Source organism: Sorex araneus, chromosome 6, assembly GCF_027595985.1.
Source record: "Sorex araneus isolate mSorAra2 chromosome 6, mSorAra2.pri, whole genome shotgun sequence".
Classification (NCBI taxonomy): Eukaryota; Metazoa; Chordata; class Mammalia; order Eulipotyphla; family Soricidae; genus Sorex; species Sorex araneus.
Window position 1 is genome coordinate 53,708,430 of NC_073307.1, and position 19,974 is coordinate 53,728,403.

Consider the following 19,974-nt stretch of genomic DNA (forward strand, 5'->3'; position numbering starts at 1 on the left):
TTGTTTCTGGTTTGGGGGCCAACCCTGTGATGCTCAGGGCAACACGCAGGGTCGAGATCCCCGCAGGTCGACCTGCACCCAGTCCTGTGCACGCAGCCTTCCCTGGACCCTTGTGCTGCCCCCAGCCCCAGCCCCGTCCTGGCCCCCGGCTCACCGTTGCTGCAGGTGTGGTTGGTGACGCAGGACGAGCCCAGCTGCGTGAAGCCGGGTGCGCACCTGCTGCAGTTCCGGCTGGAGCCTTCGCAGCTCAGACAGTTCTCATCACACCTGGGGGGACATGAGGACGGCCTCCAAGTCCCCGACCCACGTTCCCCACCCCACCCTGCAGCCCGGCATGGTCCCGGCCAGGTCTCAGTAGGGACGGCACGACCCAGGTCTGAGCTGTTCTGGGGGAGGGATGAGACGAGCCTGGGCCTGAGCTGCTCTGGGGGACATCTGCCCTGGGGGGGGCCCTACTTCTCCCTGAGGGGGTAGGTCAGGGCGGCTGGGCGCGCCTTGCCAGTGCTCTCTCCTCCCTGATGCAGACCCCAAGCTCTGTTTACTGTGCTGTTATTGTTGACTTTCTTTTTTTTTTTTTTTTTTTTGCTTTTTGGGTCACACCTGGCGATGCACAAGGGTCACTCCTGGCTCTGCACTCAGGAATTACCCCTGGCGGTGCTCAGGGGACCATATGGGATGCTGGGAATCGAACCCGGGTCGGCCGCGTGCAAGGCAAACGCCCTACCCGCTGTGCTATCACTCCAGCCCCTGTTATTGTTGACTTTCTGAGCCACACCGGGCAGTGCTCATGGCTGACTCCTGTCTCTGTGCTCAGGGGTCACTGCCGGTGGGCTCGGGGGGACCATATGGGATGCTGGGATCAAACCCGGGTCGGTCACGTGCCTGATGCTCAGACCTCTCCTTGAAGGAGATTTCCAAGCAGAACCCTCGAGCACCTAAGTCGGTGAGTCCATGCTTCCTCTGTTCCCTCCCCCCCCCCTATCAGCAGGGTGCCCTCTACTGTCAGTCGGGGATTCGTTTGTTATGGGTGCACACCCAGCCATGCTCAGGGCTGACTCCTGGCTCTGTGCTCAGGGATCCCTCCTGACAGGGCCTGGGGGACCCTGTGGGGTGCCGGGGCTGGTACCCGAGTTGGCTCCATGCCAGGCTCTTGCTCTCTGGCCTTCTGATCCGGCTCTGCTCCCCTGCACCACCCCACTCCTCTGCAGACCCCAGGAAAGGCCCCTGCCAAGGGGATTTCCCGGACCGAAGGAGAGCGGCGCCCACCTCCTGCACACTTTGTGGGGGAGGCCGGGCATCTCCTCGGGGAAGAAGCCAGAGGCGCAGGCCGGCACGCACTCCCAGTCCTGGAAGTGGAAGTCCTTGGCGCAGTGGATGCATTCCTCACGGCTGGGCCCTGCGGGGAGGTGGGGAGTGGAGGTCAGGGAGCCCCTGGGTGACCCCCGCCCCGCACTGCCACAGACTGCCCGGTGCCCACCTACCTGCACCAGCCCCCCTTCTGCCCCTCCTGAAACTCGGGGCTGCCCCACCCACACCCCAGGCCGTGGGTTCTCCGTGTGGGCGGGGCCTGCTGTGTGTGGCTCCAAGCATGGAAACGTGCTCAGGGAAAACAGAGGCAAACTCCAGGCATGCCAGACACGCTGCATCTCAGAGACCTGGGCCCGGACCTTCGAGGTCAAGGGCACAGGGGGTGTGGCTCGGTGACAGAGGGGCGGCCTGGGAGACGAGGCCCCGTGTTCGATCCCTGGTCAGACAGAGGCGCGAGAACAGAAGTTCCTGAACGTGTGCCCCACGACAGAAAAACAAGCAGGACTCTGCAGCTCCTTCACAGGAAACCGACCTGTGCGTGAGCAGACAGGGAGCGCCCCAGGGCACTCAACACCAGTGCTCCCTGGGGAGCACTGGGGGAGGATGGAGACACCGCTCATTCACTCATTCCCAGCTCAGTGAGTGCTCTCTCCATCCCCTCCGATGTCCTGAGGAGCCCCAGAAGGGCCGGAGTGATAGCACAGCGGGTAGGGCACTTGCCTTGCACGGGCCGACCTGGGTTCGATTCCCAGAAGCCCATAGTGTCCCCTGAGCACCACCAGGAGTGATTCCTGAGTGCAGAGCCAGGAGTCAGCCCTGAGCATCGCTGGGTGCTGTACAAAACCAAAATAAAATATGGGCAGGCCCTCCTCATGGGTGTAGGATGGACCCGGTTCCCACACGCAGGGCTGCACTCGGCCCCTGAGCCTCTTCTGGGCTCTGATCTGCTAATTCCTCTCTTGGAATTAGAGGGTAGGGGTCGGCCCAGGGGGGTCCAGGCAACACCGGGATGATGTGGCACACGTCCTGCTGGCTGTCCCACGGGAGGTCCTAGTCAGTGACAGGGACACACCGGCCATGTGGACCTGGGCAGAGGAGAGGTCCATCCTTACAGATTCCCATCAAACACTCTGAGCGGTGTCTGGGGAGGGGGCGACATGTGTCAGCGGGCACCCTGTCCCTTCCACCGTGGCCTGCGGCTGGGCCACCAGGGGGCAGGCAAGAGCCAGAGCTGAGAACAGAGGCGCTGAGAGCGCTGCAGGGCTCTGCGCGTGGCTGTGGGACCAGAGCAGGGAACAGGGGTCCCTCCCGGCGGTGCCAGGGCTGGACAGGTGGAGGCCAGAGCTTAGAAAGAACCGCACAGAGCCAAGGGCGTCACAGCTGCTTGCGAGAGGCAGTTTACACGTGGCAGCGCAAGGACGGACACTCGGAACCCCCCGGCTGTGAGGGGCGAGGGCTCGGAAGGGACGGACACTCAGGTGCTCCTGAGTCAGTCTGCGCTCAAGTGGGCCCAGAGGAAGCCCCAGGCCAGCCACCAGGAGGGCACGGCTGCCCGCAGCCAGGAGCACTCTGGGAGCTCTGGCATGTCCACCCGTGACACTGTGGACACCCATGTGGGTTCCATGTGGCCAACCCGTGCTTTTAAGAAATCAAGCAGTATTTTTTGTTTTGGGGCCACACCTGGCAATGCTCACGGGTCACTCCTGGGGGTGCTTGGGGGGACCCCATGGGGTTGAAGCCAAGTCGGCTGCGCCAAAGCAAGCCCCTCCCCTCTGTCCTATGGCTCTGGCCCCTGTCAAACGACAGGATCTACTGTTTGACAGGGGCCAGGATCCCCCTTTCTAAGTAGATCCTGCAGGTAAAAATCCGACCTGGGTTTCTGCGGGAGACTCTGGTGCTGGGGGAGGCAGTGCCTCCTGCTCCGTGCCTGAGCCCACAGACTCTTAATGCTTCTCATGGCTCACTGCACTGCGGCACCCAATAAAACGAAATGCCTGTTTTGCTCTTCTGCATAAAAACCGCGCCTGGCAGACATCTGCGTTATGATCATTGCGGGGAAATTACGCTACACATAAAGTTGTTGATGGAGATCCCTTCCTCTTGGAGGAAGTGCTCAGAGTAAGTGTCAGGGAGCTGCGCCAAAGCTCCCCCGCCCCTGGGGCTGGCTTCCCCCACAGCCGGCGAGTCATGGGTTCTCCACCGCCCCGCTGCCCAACTCGTTCCAGAGACCCCAGGCTGCTCCGTAGGGGGGTTTTCTGTTTGTCACTCAACACGCCAGCTGATGGGCTTGGGTGGGGCTCAAAGAGCTGCGAGTTTGCTTCCTCGAGCCGCCAAGTGTGGTCCTGGCTCGGCCCCCAGCACCATGGGCCCCCACGGCACGGCAGGGCCTGGGTGCTGGGTCTCATGGCCCCTGAGTGCTTGGAAGGTGCCCCCGAGTTAGAGGGGAAAAGTAATTGTCATATAACACTCCTCATACTCAACCACCACCACATCCACTCCCCAAAACACTTAATTTTGTTGCTGTTGTTGTTCCTCCTATTTTGGGGCCACACCCAGAGGTGCTCAGGGCTGACCCTTGGCTCAGTGCTCAGAGACCACTCCTAGTGGGTTCGGGGCACCACATGGGGTGCGGGATCTGGGTCAGTGGCTTACACGGCAAGCCCTCCCTGCTTCATTATCACCTCGGGCCCCCTCTGCAAACTTTCCAGACCCATAAAACTTGGAATCTCCATTTCCTATCGTTCCGTTCTCCTATCTTGGGGTTGTGGGGAGACTGTTGGTCAGTTGGGGGGGCAGGGGCACACACCTGGCAGGGCTCAGGGCTGGCTCCTGGCTCTGTGCTCAGGGGCCATAGGTGGGCTCAGGAGGCCATCTGTGGAGCCGGGGACTAAGCGGAAGTTGCCTGTTAAGACCCGTGCCCGGCCCGCTGCACTGTCTCTCCAGCCCTGGGGGGCCCTGGTCTTAATCTAGGGCGCCCCAGAAGCCCTAACACCCTCCTGGGTGGCAGGAGAGTCAGACCACCCGTGGTCCAGGGGCGACCCACCCACGGAGCCCGCCCTACACGTGGGAGCCACTCACCCACGCAGCTCTGGCACGTGGCGTGACACTCCCCACACCTGATCTGCTCCGAGTCGAAGTAGGTGCCGGGCTCACAGTCGGGAATGCAGCTGCCCCTCACCAGGCTGGAACAGGAGCCACAGGGCTAGGGCACCGCGTCCGTCCGACGCCCGGATCCAGCGACCGGCGCCTCTCGGGAGGGAGCCGACGTGGCAGGCGCCACTGGTCCTGAAGCCAGTTGGAGGCCTGCAGGACGGGTCCCCGGGACCTGGCAGCAGAGCGTCCTCCTCCAAGCAGCCTCCCTCCTGGCCCCCTCCTCCGAGCAGCCCCCCTCCTGGCCCCCTCCCCCGAGCAGCCCCCCTCCTGGCCCCCTCCCCCGAGCAGTCCCCCTCCTGGCCCCCTCCCCCGAGCAGCCCCCCATTCTGTCCCCCTCCTCCATCGTCCCCGCCTTTCCTGGTGTCCCAGCAGGAACCCAGTGGAGCACCCGTGGTACCCCAGGAGACATGCTGGCCGGGTCTCCCTGGCTCTGGTCACCCCTGACCCCTGGCATTTCTGCAGCTACGGGGTGGCCAAGGCTGAAACCCAGACGGGCTCTGGCCCACCCCTTGCTTCGGTGTCCAGCAAACGTGAATGATAGTAGCACTGAGATGCAGCAGGCTGCCCAGGGCTGGCGCTCTGCACCCCTGAGGGCCCCTGGGCTCCCCCTGGACAGTGGTGGAGTAGGGCAGGAACTCTAGAATGTTCTGGAATAGCCTGTCACTTTCCACCTGTGGAGCCTGACCCAGAGCAGGCAGACATCTCTGTCACCATGACGCCCCCTGTGAGCCGGACACACTGGCCCCCGGGGAGGCTGGCTGTTTGGGGCTAAGTGAGGCGCAGAGAGTTCCAAGCAGCGTGAATGAACGTGGGTCCCGGTTGTTCCTGCGCTGCTCGGCTGCAGACTCTGGGGTACCGAGCCGTGGAGCACTGGGGGATGGGGTCAGTGAGGCCCCCCGGTGCTGTACACACCCTCCCGTACGCAGCGCGGGCCAGGGCTCTGTGGCTGGTGCGGCCCGTGCCCACCGGCCTGCAGCTGTGGCCCCTCGAGTCAGCTGTGGCTCCACAGGTGGAAAGTGACAGGCTATTCCAGAACATTCTAGAGTTCCTGCCCTACTCCACCACTGCAGTGGACGCCGCAGTGGAGAGGACACGGGCGTCAGAGGAAGGGCCCGTGCACTGGGGAAGCACCCAGGCACCGAGTCTGCCCTGGATGTGATCACGCACCGAGCTCACGGCCTCTTGGCGTCTTGGCAGGGCTGGCGAGAGGTGGCTTTGCCTGAGTCACCTTTTCTCTTTATTTGGGGGGGGGGGCTGGGCCACACTCAGCAGTGCTCAGGGCTTACTCCTGGCTCCGTGTGCAGGGATCATTCCTGGGGGTGCCGAGAACGGAACAGGGCCCGCTGTGTGCAGGTGCCCTGCCCCCAGTGCCATTCCTTTCCATTATTGTTTTCTGGTGTGGGGGTGGGACCCAGGGGTGCATACACCAGAGGCCAGCACTGTGGTGCCCGGCCCGCCCCCTGCCTGCTCTCTGCCCTCAGTGGCGCGGGCGGCTTACCTGAACCCTTCCTGGCACACGGTACATTTTTCTGGTTCATCGACACACTTTTTACAGCTTGGGTGGCACTTGAGGCAGTTTCTCTGACCTGGAGGAGAGGAAGAACAAAGGAGCCTGGAGGGAATCCCAGCAGGCCCACAGGTCCCCGAGGGGCGAGCCCAGGACACTCGGGCCCAGGCTCCACACGAGGGGCCCAGGCTCGCCCCCCGAGACGGGCACTTACTGACGTGGCCCAGCAACGCTCCCCCGCAGAAGAATCCCCACATCTGGAGTGTCTCTGCCCACACCCTCAGTTGTGCCGGAGACCCGGGGCCCCACTGCGCACAGTCCCTAGGGCGACCAGCTGCAGCCACCCGGGGGCTCCGGTCACTCACACACATCTCACCCCTCCTCCCGACGGGCTCCGGATGGTTCTGTGCACCCCACCCCTTCTGAGGGGCTCGAGAGTTTAGCTCTACCTCACCCTTCTCTCCCGACTCTATCAATCAGGAGTCTATACTCATCCCCCTCCCTGTCCAGAACTAGCAACACGTCCGCCTCCCTCTTCCTGTCCCAGAAGGAACTCAGGGAGAGAAAGCAGAACCTCCCCGCCCAGCTGCCCAGAGACCCGCAAGAAGACCCCCAGGACTCTGCTGAGGGGGCCTCTGTCTCCCTCTCCGTCTCTCTCTGTCGCTGTCCCTCTGGGCCTCTGTGTCCCTGCCCAGTGCACCTTTCTCCCCGTACTTGCTCTGTCCTTGCCCCACCCGTGGCTCCCCCGTCCCTGGGCTGGGGTCAGCTCCTCCCCTCCTGTCACTCACTCTCGTCCGCATAGAAGCCGGCGGGACAGAGCGTGACGCAGGCGCTCAGCTCCTGGTGGTGGTAGAAGCCGCGGCGGCAGGACAGACACTGGGTCGGGCTCCTGCCCAGGCAGCTCTCACAGCCCCGGTGGCACCGGCGGCAGCGCCTGGCAGCTGTGTCCCCAAAGTACCCAGGGGGACACGCGCTGACACACTTCCTGCGGGAGGAGCACAGGTGCTGAGCTCGAGAGGGCGCAGTGGCCCAAGGGAGAGGGCCCCCAGATGGTGGTGCCGTCCAGGGGTTGGGGCTGATTCACGGTGGGTGGACCCCCACAGTACTAGCCAGCTCTGCTCCTCCACCCCCACCCACGCGTAGGAGGGTCAGTGCTCGGGGCCCAGAGTCTTGGGGTTCACTGCTCATCCGCTCTGGGTCGCTGGGTTCACACTTGGGGCTCTCTGCCCACACACGCCCGTCCAGGCTTACAGGGCTGCTGGCAGGCTGTGGGCCAGTGTTTACTGGGTCTGGTTCTGGGGTTCAGTGCCTGTGGGGTTTGGTTCTGGGGTTAGCGCCGTGGGGTTTGGTTTCAGGGTTCAGCACTGGGGGGGTTTGGTTCCAGGTTCAGTGCCGTGGGTTTTGGTTCCGGGTTCAGTGCTGTGAGGTTTGGTTCTGAGGTTCAGCGCCTTGGGGTTTGGAGCCCCAGGGTTCTCCATGGCAGAACCCAGGGGCAGAGATGAATCTGGTCTCTGTGGACCCAGGCTGTTCTGGTCGGCTTGGCCCAAGGCTTACTGTCCTCATTTCTGTTACTGTTTGTTTTGGGGGTGACTGTCAGCAGTGCTCACGGATGACTCCTGGTGGTACTTGGGGGACCCTATGGGGTGCCGGGGACTGAACCCAGGTCTGCCATGTGCAAGGCAAACACCCTCCCCGCTGTCCTATCGCTCTAGCCCTCTGTACCTGAGTTCTGGAACTTTCTGTCACAGCACTATCCACCCTGCTGATGGTGCCTTTGGGGAGTGTGGCCCGAGGTGGGGCGCGGGGGCCCCTGGTCTCTGTCCCGCTCAGGGGACAGAGTCACAGTCATACAGCCCCGCTCCCCACACGAGAGGGGTATGGGTGGCTGCCCCATCTCCCCACGCACGACCCCTGGAATTTTAAGGACAGAATCGGCCCCTCCAGGATCACGTGACTCAAAAGCCAGTGGAAACATGGGCGCCACCGGCCCCGTCCCGCCTGGTCACAGGCTTCGTGTCCACCCTGGAACATTCCAGAGCACTGAGCCTCAGGCGAGTGCTGGGCCGGGGGGCGCCAGGGAGGTGATGGGAGAAAGCTGGGGCTCCAGCTTCTTACCTGCTGCTCTTGGCACTGCCCAGGCTGAAGTGGACGCAGCTGAAGCACTGGTCGGCACCAGGGCCGTCACAGCCTTTGTCGCCGCACTCCGGGTGGCACACACCTTCAAGACACCCCCCACCCCCGAGGGGTCACGGAGCGGTGCCTCTCCTGGGCCCCAGGGGCAGAGAGCAATCTGGTCTCCGTGGACCCAGGCCGTTCTGATCGGGTTCCTGAAAGGCGGGGACCAGCGAGGGTGGGGTGCCCATGTGTCCAGGGGAGAGCTGGGCCTGGCCCGGGCACCAGGGACAAGGGCCTGAGAGTCCCAGCAGGGCAGAGGGAGGTGATCAGCCTGTGGGCAGCGGGCCCAGGAGAGATGGGCACCGACGCTCACGTGTGCCTGGACAGAGGGTTGGGGGAGGGGCCGCGTGGAGAGGGGGCTGGGCGGGTGGGCAGCAGCCCTCCCGGGGTCACTCCCCGCCTCAGAGTCAGCCTGGGACGGCCCTCCACAGCGGACGGGCTGAGGGGACACCCCCTCTGGGTGGGGGGGGGCACAGATGGATTTTCTATGTGATCATGGGGTGCGGCTGCCCCTGGGGGCCCCGGGTGGGTCGCTGACCTCATGTCCGCGGGGTGGGGTGAGCTGAGCTCAGCCCACGGCGGGGTCCTCCCTGCCCCCGTCCCTTCACTCCCTTCCCTGCAGTCCCGCTGGCCCTGGCTAACTCGGGGCCCACAGAACTGGGGAAGTGACGGAGAGGAGGGCAGTCGGGGGTGACCGGGCCCAACACGCCTCCCCCTCCAGGCCCTTCCCTCTCGGGGGCACGTGTGGGGACTGTGGTTTGTGGGGCCTCCTCAGCAGTGCTCGGGGAGCCTGGGACTCACTCCCGGATGTTCCTGGGTCTGCCCCTCAGCAGCTGGGCCGCGTGACGTAGCTCTGCTCGGGCCCAGGGGATTCATCGTGGTGGTGTGCAGCTGCCCACCCCGCTCCCTTCTGCACACCAGGCCCTGGGGTCTGCAAGAGTCCCTCCCCCCTCCCCACCGCTCCCCGGTGGCCCCCCGAAGTTCCCCACACCAAACTGGGTTCCCAAAGCTCCTGTTGTTTCTGGAACCCTAATCCCCAGCACGGCCTTTCTGACCCCCCAGCCTGAGGAGGATTCTGGGCCTTCCTTGGGCCCCACCGCTATGAAGCTGGGACTGCCCGGAGCCCTAAGGTGGCCCCACGGAAGGGAGGAAGACGGAAGGAAGAGGAAGGGGGGAAGGAAAGGAGGGAGGGAAGAAGGAAGAACAAAGGGAGGGAGGAAGGAAGGAAGTTAAAAGGAAGGAAGGAAGGTCGGTAGGAGAGAAGGAAGGAAAAGAGAAGTCGTTTATGAATAATTACTGAACCCTGCCAAGTTTATAAATCATAGGAGAAACAGAGAAAATTAGCCTATACATAATTCAATGCTCCATCTTAAAGGAAGGGAAGAGGAAATTTAATACGGAACCAGCTGTAATTCATCCTTGCTACACCTAGGTGAAATTCTACTTTTTTACCCCCTTTTCAGAAGCTCAGAGCCTCAACACTCCCGGGGCCATCCCACATCGATCAAGTTGCTGGAATACTGAACCAGGGAACCTGCCCGACCAGAAACATCCTGCTTCTCCCAGTGGCCGGCGGGGGGCTGGCTGGGAGGGGAGGGACCAGCGCCCAGGCACTGGTCAGAAGTGCCCAGTTCCCAGTATGAAAACTAAAGATGGGGCCGGAGAGACAGGACAGGCGGGCGGGTGCTTGCCTTGAATGCGTCACACTGAGTTTGGACCCCAGCACACACACATTTGGTTCCCCCAGCCCCATCAGGCGTGAGTGAAGGCCAGGTGTGGCCCGAAAGGTAATAAGCAAACAGAACCCCAGAGACTAGGGCTGGGAGCCCCACAGCCGACCTCCATTCAATCCCCAGGTGGCGCAGGAGACCCCTGAGCACAGAGGCAGGAGTCAGCCCCGAGCGCTGCCGGGTGTGCCCAGAAACCCAAAGAGAGCCAGCTGGACATGAGGGCGCTTCTGGCGTGTGAAAAGCCTGGGGGTCCCCGGGCTGCACCCCAGCCTGCCATCCCGGTCCCTTCCCCACTTCCAGCCAGGGCCGCACCAGCGTGGATGGACTTGAGTCAGGAGTGGCCGGTGAGATGGGCCTGAGGGGTCTCCTGCCTCGGTTTCCCTGTGGGGCCAGCTGATGCTGCTGATGGCTCTGGAGGGTCCCCGCCCTCACCTGTGTACTCCTCCTCGTCCTCGGGCCCCTCGGTGTGGGCTGGCACGGCCTTGGGGACGTCCAGCTCGGGGGTGGCCAGCTCCAGCATCCGCGAGCGGGACTGGTGGGTGCTGAAGGTGTTGTAGGGGTGCTCGGCCGTGCCGTACAGGATGAGGCTCCACTCACGCAGCTTCCCTGCAAGACACACGCCCAGGCTCACGGAGGCCCGGCCGCCGCCTGCCCTGCCCGAGGCGGGACATGAGGGCCACACGTGGCCAGCAGCACCTTTGAGCCACACCAGAGAGGCATGTGCTCTCTGTCGTTTTGGGGCCACACCCGCTGGTCCTCGGGGCTGACTCCTGGTTCTGTGCTCAGGACTCACTCCTGGCTCTGTGCTCAGGGCTCACTCCTGGCTCTGTGCTCAGGGCTCACTCCTGCCTCTGTGCTCGGGGCTCACTCCTGGCTCTGTGCTCGGGGCTCACTCCTGGCTCTGTGCTCGGGACTCACTCCTGGTTCTGTGCTCGGGGCTCACTCCTGGCTCTGTGCTCGGGGCTCACTCCTGCCTCTGTGCTTGGGGCTCACTCCTGGCTCTGTGCTCGGGGCTCACTCCCGGTTCTGTGCTCGGGGCTCACTCCTGGCTCTGTGCTCGGGGCTCACTCCCGGCTCTGTGCTCGGGGCTCACTCCTGGCTCTGTGCTCGGGGCTCACTCCTGGCTCTGTGCTCAGGGCTCACTCCTGGCTCTGTGCTCGGGGCTCACTCCTGGCTCTGTGCTCGGGGCTCACTCCTGGTTCTGTGCTCGGGGCTCACTCCCGGCTCTGTGCTCAGGGCTCACTCCTGGCTCTGTGCTCGGGGCTCACTCCTGGCTCTGTGCTCGGGGCTCACTCCTGGCTCTGTGCTCGAGGCTCACTCCTGGCTCTGTGCTCGGGGCTCACTCTTGGCTCTGTGCTTGGGACTCACTCCTGGCTCTGTGCTCAGGGCTCACTCCTGGCTCTGTGCTCAGGGCTCACTCCTGGCTCTGTGCTCGGGGCTCACTCCTGGCTCTGTGCTCGGGGCTCACTCCTGGTTCTGTGCTCGGGGCTCACTCCCGGCTCTGTGTTCAGGGCTCACTCCTGGCTCTGTGCTCGGGGCTCACTCCTGGCTCTGTGCTCGGGGCTCACTCCTGGCTCTGTGCTTGGGACTCACTCCTGGTGGGCTCAGGGCATCAGCTTCAGTGCTGAGGATCAATTGCTGGCCAGCTATGTTCGAGCACCTGAACACCTGCCTGACCCTACCACTAGGTGGTCATTACAGGGATGAAGCAATGAGCAACGCTTAAGGCAGGAGTGTGACAACTCCTTGGTCACATCTTTAAACTGGAGCCTGAAGGAGGGTGGGGAGGAGGCTGGGGAAGAGTGGGATGGGCAGGAGGGGGACTGGGCAGGCAGAGGGAGGAGGGTAGAGGAATGTCAGCAGGAAGGGGAGGAGGCTGGCAAGGAGGAGGAGGGGGGGAGGGGGCTGAGGGGGAGGAGGGAGAGAGGGGCAGGGAGGAGGGAGGAGGGCTGAGATGGAAGATGGCAGGTCCAGAGCGCCAGGCCGCAGGCCCCAGCACTGGCGCCGAGGCGGACGGTTTCCCGTGGGCCTGCTCTGGAGACCTCGCAGAAAGAACAAGGCACATGGCTCCGGCCCACCGTGCCCCACCGGCTCCCGATGCCAGGGAGGGGCTGCAGGAGTCCCGGCTCTGCGTCCCTGGCTCCCCGCCATGGCTCCTGGGACTCTGAAAGGAAGAGCAGCCGATGCCCAGGCTGAAACTCAGATGCCCGTGGCACAGCCCGTCATGAGACAGGCACCCGGAGAGGCCAAGGCACTGACCACGGCTCACGGCGCTGCCGCTGGATGTCCTGGCACCCTCCCGAGTGTCCCCAGCTTCCCTACCACGCACTGGACTCGCACGCAGCAAATGGGACGATGCTTCGTGCCACAGAGAGCTCCAGAAAGGGAGGAGGAGGCTCCCGAGTGGCCCCCGGAAGCCAGCAGCGGGAGCGGAGGTTTTGTTCGCTGCACTCAGCACTGGGCCGAGAGATGCTTCCAGGGGGCTTCTGTAGGCGACACACAGCAGGTCCCGGGGGTGGGGGGGCAGTTTTGTCAGATTAAGCTAATACTTTGCATTCCTGGGGCTTGCTCTGGCCAGGAAACAAGCTTCCAACAATGAAAAATCTATTTCTTCACCCGGGGCCCGTCTTTAAAGCAAGCAGGAGAAATTCCTTCCCTGAAACCCAGCAGACAAAGAGAAGCCAGGGTGGAGAAGGGGGAAACGGGCTCGGCTTCTCATTCCCATGGGACTGAATTCCGAGTCCAGGGCTGCGAGCTTCAAAGTTACCAGGGCCATGTGCGTGGGTGGACAGGGAGGGAGGGAGAGAGAGAGACAGACAGACAAACAGACAGATGGACCAACCAGAGCACATCAGGGGCTTCCCGGGCACATGAGTTATATTCCAATGTGAGCATTAATGTACAGACATACACAGGAATACCAAGCCGTTACTTAAAAACCTTATGCCCACAGCTGGTGGGGCTCAGGGGACTCCTGGCTCTGTGCTCAGGGCTCACTCCTGGTGGGGCTGAGGAGACCATACAGCATGCTGGGACTGAGCTGCGTTTGTGCCATGCAAAGCAAGCACCTCGCCCCCAGGACAGAGTCTCTGCTCGACCCCACAGTCCAGGGGTGCAACGAGGGCCGAGAGAGGACTCATGTCCAGGCCGGCCAGGACTCAGCAGCGGACACCAGCGCTGCCCCACACCGTCGGGGTGGCCAGGTTTGCTCTCCTGGGCGCGGCCTCTGGCCTGTGGTCCTGCCCTTCCCGACTTGCTCTGCTCGGCGTCTGCCGGCCGGGCTGACATGCGGGCACTCTCCCCGGGCCTCTCGGGCGGTGGCCCGGCCCCCACACCCGGGTCTGTGGGAGGGAGGCGGGGCCGGGGTGTTCGGGGCTGGAGCTGGGTGTCCTGGGCTGAGCTCCAAGGAGAGCCACGGAGAGTGGCAGGGAGCAGCCTTCGCTCCTTCTGCCCGGACTGAAGGGTTCTGCCTGCCGACTTGCAATGGGAAGACGCTTCCCACGGCCGTTCCTGGAGCCAGAGGCTGGAGACAGCCCGACCTGCACCCCACACCGCAGCCCTGCCCTTGGGGGTTCCGAGTCCCCGGGTCCTGGAGCAGCGTCTTCTCAATCAAAGGTGCGGAGGGAGGGTGCTGCCCCAGAGGCTGTGAACCTTCCAGAACTAGCTGCCCTGTGCCAGTGCATGCTGGGAAGGTTCGTCCCTGCAGGATGCTTATGACAGACCCTGGGGGGCCGTGATGATTCAGGATCTCTCCCAGTGGGGCACGGTGGGGCCCTGCACTCACTCAGGCGCTTCCACCCCATGGGTGGCTGGGGGACTGTCTGCAGGCCCCAGGGCTTGTGCTTGCCAGCGGGACACTCATCTCTCATGCCAGAGCTCTGACATAGCGCCACAGCTTCTACTCACGCCAGACCTTTCTTATGAATTGTCTCTTAAGGCTCTTTGGGATATTTTCCCCAGGGGCTGCTTGCAGTCATTTGCCTACAAGCACTCTTTACATATCAAGGCTCTGCCACCCCGTCCTGTAAGGCACTGTTGGCCTCCATTCAACCATGGATAGTGGGATCTAGATAGTCAGAAGTTCTGGCATTATTGGCTTTGCGTGTTTGGGGGCCACACCAGGTGGTGCTCAGGGGCCTGGCTATGTGCTTGGGGATCACTCCCGGTGATGCTCAGTGTTACCCTTCAGTGCTGGGACCAGAACCAGGCCTTGGGCCATGCAGAGTACGTGCTCAGCTTACGGAGCTCTCCCTGCAGGCCCTGAGTTTTGGATCTTATTTACTGTTTAACCAAACTTTTGATTTCTCCCCTTGATAAAATCTCAGTCCACTGCAAAATCAGATGATGACCCCTCCCCTTGTTCACAAGGCGCAGTCAGGAAAATAGTTCGGTCTGTGAACAAGCAGGTAAACAGGTGGTGATAGGGTAATTACCCTGAGTGGACCTTTCGACCGTAAAAGGAGAGGGTTATGCTGTCTGGTCCTGGGGCGTGGGCAAGGCTTCGCCTGGGACCACTGACTGTTTCACGGGGGGAGATGTGAGAGGAGGCGGCAGAGGGCAGACCACTATTCCCGAGACCTGGCCATAGACTGAGAGCCAGTCCCTTGGTCCACTTATGCCAAAAAAGAGCCCCTGGCCGGAGAGGCAGCACTGGGTGAGGCATCTGCCGTGCCCGTGGCCCAGCCCGCACCCTCCCGGGCACACGGTGTCCCCGTCTGCAGCACCATTCCTGGCCCTGAGGCCGGCGGGACCTCGTGCTTTAGGCTGCCTAGACCAGACTCCCGGGTGATCTGGTGGACGAGGCAGTCTCACGGACTGCAATGTGGAAGCCCCCGTGGTCTCGGTGGCCTTCCCCGGACCACGGCGCTGATGGGAGGTCGGTTCCCACCTTCCAGAACGCACCATCTGCCTCCCACTGTGTGTGGACTGGGCACCATGCCCTGCATGGCTGGGTGTGGGCAGCGTGAACCACCCCACATCTGGCTCCCCACCTCACCTGTGCCCACCCAGAATGTTCCGGACACTGCAACTTCCCTGAGATGTGTGTTTGTGTGTGTGTGTGTGTGTGAGTGAGATGTCTGTATGGCAGGGGTGGATTGATCTATGGCTCCACCTTTCTCTCCAGGCCCAAAGGATGGGTTAGATCAATAATTAATAACAAAAAGGAGAGTTAAGAAAGGGAGCAAGAGAGCACAGCAGAGTGGGTGCTGGCCTTCGAATGCTTCTGAGCTGGGCTCAATCCCCAGCATCCCAAGGGCCCCCTGAGCCCTGCCAAGAGTAATGCCTAAGTGCAGAGCCAGGCGTCAGCCCTGAGCATCACCAGATGTGTTCCCCATCCCCCCCACCCAAAAAAAGAAAGGGTGCAAAAATTACCAGGGAAATAATGGGCAAAGAAAATGCAGAAACTCCTTTTAGTTTATAATAGCGTGAAAAGAACAAAGTGCTTAGGAACAGATTGACCCAAAGAAATACATGCAGACAAACAGCTACAAACCACGGCGGGAAGAGTAGAAAAAGGCCGAAATAATGGGGAGGACATGCACATCCACAGACTGGAAAACTTAATGGAACAAAGCTGACGGTGCGGACGCAGACGGAGTGGAGTCTTGCAGCACCGACTAAGATGCTGATTTATAACAGGGCACATGTGAGACTCCAGGGCAATGGGACTTCAATAAACATCTCGAGAGGACAGAGACACTCCCCACGAGACCCGCGTGGAATCCCCGCACTGGGGTCAAAGAGTGGGCTGTGCCTCCCGCCAACCTCAGTCCCCAGCTCCTCTCTGGATCACCGTCATCTGTGGCATAAGACCCCCACCCCAAAATGGCCAGTTCCATAATCTGTGCAGAAAAGCAAAGATCTCAGAATAGTCAAAACATTTTTTTTTGGGGGGGAGCAGCACACCCGACAGTGCTCAGGGGTTACTCCTGGCTCTGTGCTGGGCTCCAGGGTCCCTAAGCGGTGCCGGGGATCTAACCCAAGTCAGTTGCGTGCAGGACAAGCGCCCTCCCTGCTGTACTATCGCTGTGATCCGAAGCAACACAACTGAAAGACGGGAAGAGCAGGCTCTCCACAGGAGATGCCCCGGTTACCCGGCACCACCAGGGAGATGCCAACTCAGACCACAATGCACCACAACCCCTGCCCAGGAGCAGGGTTAGAGCTAAAAAGAAAGAAAAAAGAGAACAAACACTGGCAAAGACGTGGGGAGGTGGAAGCCCTCGTATGTTGATGGCAGGAATGTCAAAGGGCCCTGTCACCGCGCAAAATCAAACCAGCCCCCTCTTTGCGCCAGCCTCCTCCTGGGCTGAGAGGAACAGAACCGTTTGGGACTCGGGTGTCCAATGGCAGCTTCTTCACTTGGGCCATTATGTGGAGACAATCGATTGTCACAATGGACAAAGGCCCGAACAGCACGGTATGCTGACATGACGAAACAGGGGCGCCTTCTAGAATGGATGTGGAGGCGCCTTCCCTGCCCATGTGGCGTGGCCCCGCAGATGAGAAATACGCAGCAGGGAAAGCCACGGGGGCAGGAAGTTTGGGTGGGGTGGCCCGGGGCTGGTGGCTGGGTGGGGGCGGGGAGGGGGAGGCAGTGGTGCAGGCCGTGGATGATGGAGACGCCTTTCAACCCAACAGGATCCCAGCAGCACTGCAGACCTCATGGAGGGGCGGGGACAGCATCTCCGGGAAAGAACCCTAGACAAAGAATTACCGCCCAAAGACAACTCAGGCTCACAGAGGGGAAACGAAGAGGAAGCTGGCCTCAGGGGCAAAACCATGCCTGGCTGGATCCTTGGTACTGCTAAAAAAAAAAAAGAAGAAGAAGAACAGAAAAGTGGGGAGAAAGCCCTGGGCGAGGGCTGCGGGCCACTGACCTTGTTTGTCAGGGTGGCGGACTTGGGACAGCTGGTCCCGGATCTCCAGGGTCCACTCCCCCTCGGCCTTCTCCCCCCAGCAGTGCACCGTCATGAAGTCCCAGTTGGTGAAGCCTTCATTGGAAAGGTCCAGCAATCTGCAACGGGAGGCCGGGGTGAGGGGTGGGGGACGGAGGGGCCCAGCAGGCGGGAGGGGAGGGCCCAGAGCCCGAGTGCATGGCCTCTGTGCCGGGACCTGTGGAGTGGCGGGGGCAGGAAGCAAAGGCACAGGCCCCAGGAGGAACTGGCCTGCGCGGAGAAGCCCTGCCTTCCCTCACAGCCAGCGGGGGTGCTGGTGCGGGGTCTCCCCAGCACTCCCCTCCTTGCTCCCTCCACCCCGCAACAGCCTCCAGAGCTCGGCCTGAGCGAGGCTGGACCTTGCAGGGGGCCCCCAAGAAGACTTTGCAACTCTGGGGTATGTGGGTGCTGGACTCTGCACCCCGGCACAGCAGCGACATTCTGTCCACATCCACACCAGGGCTGCCGGCCACAATGGGGGGCTGGTGGCAGAGGAAGGGGAAGGGAGAGGCGGGGAGGGGGGAGGGGGGAGGAGGAAGAGGAGAAAGGAAGGAGGAAGGGAGAAGGGGAGAGGAGGAAAGGAGAAAGAGGGTGAGGGGTGCGAGGGAGATCCTCTCGACCTCGGAGAGGATCATGCTCTGAGGCCCCCTCCCGCGGTGCTCACAGTGCTCCGTGCCCAGGGGCTGCCTGGCCAAGGTGGCCTGCCCCGAGCGCCCCTGCTGGGAGGATGCATGGGGTGCTGTCCGCAGGCGGCTCGGCTGTCCCTGGGTCCTGTGCAGCTCCCGTGGCGCAGTGTCCAGGGTGAGCTGCAGAGCCACCGCCTTCGGGTGCCTCCTCCCTAGTCCCGGGGGCCCCGGGCTGGGCTCCCGAGAGGCCGGGAAAGGGCCCGGAGTGCACAAGGCAGCGGCTGCCTTTCCAGACCCGAGCGAGCGGACAGCTGGGTTGGTACCGGGCTGGTACCCGGCGTAGGCACCCAAGCCCGTGGGCACATGGGAAATAGGGCCCAGGTGACCGAGGGCTGAGGAAGGACGAGAAGTACAGGAGGGTCCTGCTGGGCTCAGGAAGGCCTGTGTGGGGACAGGCTGTGTCTGAGCAGCTCACAGGGGAGGACGTGTGCGTGCGTGGAGCGCGCGCGTGTGTGTCTGCTTTTGTGTGCACATGTGTGTGCGTGCATGTGTGTGTGAAGGGGGCTTAGGCTGTGTCCTGATGAGTTCATGAAGGGGACCTGTGTGTGTGTGTGTGTGTGTGTGTGTGTGTGTGTGTGTGTGTGTGAAGGGGGTTCAGGCTGTGTCCTGATGGGTTCATGGTGTGAAGGGGGTTCAGGCTGTGTCCTGATGGGTTCATGAAGGGGACCTCTGTGTGTGTGTGTGTTTTGTGTGTGTGAAGGGGGTTCAGGCTGTGTCCTGATGGGTTCATGAAGGGGACCTGTGTGGTGTGTGTGTGTGTGTGTGTGTGAAGGGGGTTCAGGCTGTGTCCTGATGGGTTCATGGTGTGAAGGGGGTTCAGGCTGTGTCCTGATGGGTTTATGAAGGGGACCTGTGTGGTGTGTGTGTGTGTGTGTGTGTGTGTGTAAAGGGGGTTCAGGCTGTGTCCTGATGGGTTCATGGTGTGAAGGGGGTTCAGGCTGTGTCCTGATGGGTTTATGAAGGGGACCTGTGTGTTGTGTGTGTGTTTTGTGTGTGTGAAGGGGGTTCAGGCTGTGTCCTGATGGGTTCATGAAGGGGACCTGTGTGTGTGTGGGGGCAGGGCTCTCTGGCGGTGGGCACCCCTCCTCCCAGATCCCCGCCAGGCGTACCTCTTGGCCAGCAGCTGGGACTTGGTGCCCGAGGGCGAGATAAGGTGGATCTGCAGGTCCCCGCGGCGCGGGTGCGAGATGGAGGCGCGCACCACCACGTGCTCCAGGAAGGCCACGCGCTGGTCCGAGCGGTCGGCGCAGGCGGCGGTCTGGACCGTGGTGCGCAGCGTCTGGCCCACGGGGATGCTCCTACACCAGGCAGAGGCGGGGGCTCAGGCCTGGGGCCCACGGGACGTGGGAGGGGGGCGCCACACCCCTGCAGAGACCCAGAGGGCCTCTCTGGGAAGGTTCCAGCAGGGCCTACAAGCACTGCCCCATCTAGAGCTTTCTGGAATGCTGCTGCTCTGGTTCAAAGACTGTGGTCTTGAGGGCCAGATAGTTCAGTGAGTAGGGCACTTGCTTTGCACACGGCCCACCTGGATTTCATCCCCAGCACCCTACAGAGAACCCCCTCCTCCAAGGCCAACAGTAATAATTCCTGGGCACAGAGCCAGGAGTCACCCCTGAGCCCCGCTGGATGTGGTCCCAAACAAAAGGACAAAAAGAAACACCAAAGATTGTTCCTGGGGGTCGGGAAGGCCGCTGAAGGGCTGGGTGGCATGACGGCATGCTCAGGCCCCCAGCACCACCGTGTCTAAGCACGGAACCCTGCAGTGGGGCAAGTGCCACCGGGAGAGGCCCAACACTGACAGGGGCTTCAGAACACCCACAAAAACAGAGGCTGGCTTCGAACTGATGCGTCACCAAACAGTGTAATACCAGCAGGAACATTCCTGAGTGAGAGCACAGCACACCGGGAAATTCCTAAGGACTGACCCCCTGCGCCCACAGGGAGGTCGAGGACGGCGCCCGGGACCACACAGCTCCTGTGGAGCAGGCGCTGTGGCCAGCTCCTGGCTGTGCTTCCCGCAGAGACGGGAACGAATGAGCATCGCTCCACAGACTCTGGGTAATTTCCCCCTTGGAATGGCATCGATGGTAAGCACCCGGCCCCAGTCATTCACAAATCACTTCCACCAGGACATTCTAGAATGTTCCCTAGATGGAGCAGGCACCACATCAGCCCCAGACATGGGCCCCATCTGGGGCGAGGGGGGCGCGCGTGACCAAGAGCAAGATGTGAGGATGAAAATCAAAAGTCTACCACTGACGCACCCGGGCCTGGGCACTCAGCGCCTGGGTGGGAGGCCAGTGGGGCGGGTCCTGGGGTCTACCCAGAGACGCGACTGGGCTGGGGGAGACACGTGCGCCGTGTGGCAGCGCCACTGGCCCCTGTTCGGCCACTGCGGAGATCTGTCCTGGAAGGAAGGCTCTCGGATCGTCAGGCAGGGCTAGACAGAGCCTGTGTACTTCCCTTTCACGCCAGCA

The 19,974-nt window shown here is 62.3% G+C and overlaps 1 protein-coding gene across 2 annotated transcripts in view; it reads right to left on the reverse strand.

Moving 5' to 3' along the window:
- The window catches only part of PCSK6 (proprotein convertase subtilisin/kexin type 6), a 93,483-nt gene that overhangs the window by 1,326 nt on the left and 72,183 nt on the right, over window positions 1–19,974 (reverse strand). For both annotated transcript variants that reach the window (XM_055143480.1, XM_055143479.1), the window contains exons 12-20: window positions 18,607–18,795; window positions 16,755–16,891; window positions 10,306–10,479; window positions 8,084–8,186; window positions 6,757–6,953; window positions 5,960–6,047; window positions 4,387–4,490; window positions 1,267–1,396; window positions 155–267 (exon numbers count right to left, since the gene is read on the reverse strand). In XM_055143480.1, coding sequence (XP_054999455.1) covers window positions 155–267; window positions 1,267–1,396; window positions 4,387–4,490; window positions 5,960–6,047; window positions 6,757–6,953; window positions 8,084–8,186; window positions 10,306–10,479; window positions 16,755–16,891; window positions 18,607–18,795 — 1,235 coding nt within the window. The remainder of the gene's footprint in view (window positions 1–154; window positions 268–1,266; window positions 1,397–4,386; window positions 4,491–5,959; window positions 6,048–6,756; window positions 6,954–8,083; window positions 8,187–10,305; window positions 10,480–16,754; window positions 16,892–18,606; window positions 18,796–19,974) is intronic.